The sequence below is a fragment of the Sinocyclocheilus anshuiensis genome, unplaced genomic scaffold (genome assembly GCF_001515605.1).
Source record: "Sinocyclocheilus anshuiensis isolate Anshui unplaced genomic scaffold, SAMN03320099.WGS_v1.1 scaffold1611, whole genome shotgun sequence".
Taxonomy (NCBI): Eukaryota; Metazoa; Chordata; class Actinopteri; order Cypriniformes; family Cyprinidae; genus Sinocyclocheilus; species Sinocyclocheilus anshuiensis.
This window is the reverse complement of record NW_015548275.1, coordinates 96,136-98,495: the sequence shown is the minus strand read 5'-3', so window position 1 is coordinate 98,495 and position 2,360 is coordinate 96,136. Positions and strand designations below refer to the sequence as shown.

The 2,360-nt window shown below is 45.0% G+C and overlaps 1 protein-coding gene across 1 annotated transcript in view; it reads right to left on the bottom strand.

Annotated features, from left to right (window-relative positions):
• Nucleotides 1-2: 2 nt before the first annotated feature.
• LOC107655765 (vespryn-like) overlaps nt 3-2,360 on the bottom strand; it is a gene marked incomplete at its 3' end in the record, with an annotated part of 9,601 nt that continues 7,243 nt past the window's right edge. Inside the window, exon 4 of the mRNA XM_016443343.1 lies at nt 3-226. Within this exon, the coding sequence (XP_016298829.1) occupies nt 3-226 (224 nt within the window). The remainder of the gene's footprint in view (nt 227-2,360) is intronic.

Sequence of the window (2,360 nt, the reverse complement as noted above, 5' to 3'; positions counted from 1 at the left end):
ATTCCTTTATATGACACTGATATTTTAACACGTCCACTCCATTCAGCCTCCCAGTAACAGCGTCCAGTCAGACTCTCAACACACAGAACCTGATGACACTCATCAAATCTCTCTGGATGATCAGGATACGGCTGATGATCTTTCACACATGTGATTTTCCTGTTCTCATCAGACAGAATGAGACGAGTGTTTGCTGTGTTTGGATCCAGTGTGAGACCACAGGCATCTGAACACAAGAAGAGAGAAACGTACTTGGTTACAAACGTAACCTGGGTTCCCTGAGATATGGGAACGAGTAATGCATCTGCTAAGACGCTATGGGGAAAAGTCCTTTTTTCTCTTAAACCGAAGCCTTTTTTAATAACGCAGTGTAACTGCGCGGCCATTGGTTCACTTTATGCAGTATACTTTAAAAACTAACCAATGGCTCGGCAGCGGTGCTGCACGAACCTATGGCCAAGAAGCCCGCCCAAGCACGCCAGAATGGGCGGGGCCATCTGGCTTTATAAGCGGCCTCTTTGCCCTAGGTTAGGGCGAAGGTCAGGTTACTTCAACTGAAGCGACGACTAAGTCGTGCAGCTGCATAGCACGGCTAGCAACGCAGTACTCGTTCCCGTATCTCAGGGAACTAAGGTTACATTTGTAACCGAGTATGTTCCCTATCGATACTTCACTCGTATTGCGTCTGCTAAGACGCTATGGGAACCAGTACAATCACGCTGTGCTATTGGCAGAGGAACGACTACATGTGTACCCTTGCCCTAGGCACTTCAGGGACCAAGGGGACAAGAATAGCAAACACCTCCCAAGGCGAACGGGCTAAGCTCACAGAGGTTATGCCCGGCCTGAGTGATCATTCCAGAAGATTTGCACAGCCCCGGCACCCATGAGGGCCGAGAGTGCACAAGTAAATCCTCTGATAGGTTTGTGCGTGCAAGTGCTAGTCAGTTATGCAGAAAGAACCCTAGCCTGTAAGGCAGGGACATCCAGGTTGTAAAACCTAGCAAATGTGGACGGCGAGGCCCAACCGGCCGCCGCACAAATTTCTGCAATGGACCACACCCAAGAAGAGGCGACGCCTCTAGTTGAATGGGCTCATACTCCAATGGGGCATTGCAGGCCCAAGGAAGAGTTAGCTAGTGTAATAGAATCAACTATCCACTTAGGAAGTCTCTGCTTCGTGACCGGATGCCCATTAGCGTGGCCACCGAAGCAAACAAAGAGCTGTTCTAAACTGGGCGGAACGCTCGATGTAGTGTTAATTTTGTTAACCAAGACTATGACGAAAAATGTTCGTTGACGAGCATTTTTCCCATGACTAAGACAAGACGAGACGACAATAAGGTCAATAAACGAAAACTAAGACTATATCAACATGCAATTTCATTGACGAAATAAGACGAGATTAAAATGTATTCAAAAAGATAAAAACTTTACCAAAAACCTCTTTTTATTTTTGTCAAAAAAAAGGAGACAAAATGTTATTGCGGACTGCTCTACGTAGGATAGAAAGGTTTGACAGGCCAGACATACCGCCAGCATTTCGAGGCAGTTGATGTGAAGACCGTCCTCTGCTTTCGACCAGTGGCCGAAAGCCAGTTTTCCTTCGCACAGAGCTGCCCAACCCGTGTTGGAAGCATCTGTCGAAACCATCTTTCTCCTGCAGACCATTCCCAGGGGGACGCCCTGTTCCATTCACTGAGCATTCTTCGAAGGGATCAGGGCTGTTACACAGGCCTGGTATACCCTTATAAGCAGGCGTCTGTGATGCCACGCATGTGATTGAACCCGCGGTTTCAGCCAGTACTGAAGGGGACGCATACGAAGCAGGCCCAACTGTAGCACTGGATCCCAGCATCTTTTGAAACGACTTGAGCATGCTCTGTCGCGACCACCGCTCTCAATTTGGGTCGAGTCGAACACTGTTCCCAGGAACGATACTCGTTGGCTGGGGGACAGTGCACTCTTGGCAAAAATCTCGGCTATATTGTTTGCGATTGTGGTTGCTGAATAAATGCACTTACTCAACCGCTGTTGTTTTAATAGAGAAAAAGACTATTGCAATTTTAGAATTAGTATAATTACTAGGAATTGCAAAAGTAAATTTCTCAAATGACAACAATCACTACGATTATAATTTTGAGAAAAAAATATTTTTATCAGTTTAACCATTATACAGAATGACGAAAATGTGACTAATATTTCATTGACTAAAACCTGACTAAAATGCTCATACATTTTATTGAATAAACAAAAACAGGACAAGTTTGTCTAAATATGATAACTAAAATGCACATTTGAGTAAGACTAAATTAAAAATGGCTGCCAAAATTAATACTGCTGTACGGTTAATTAATAAT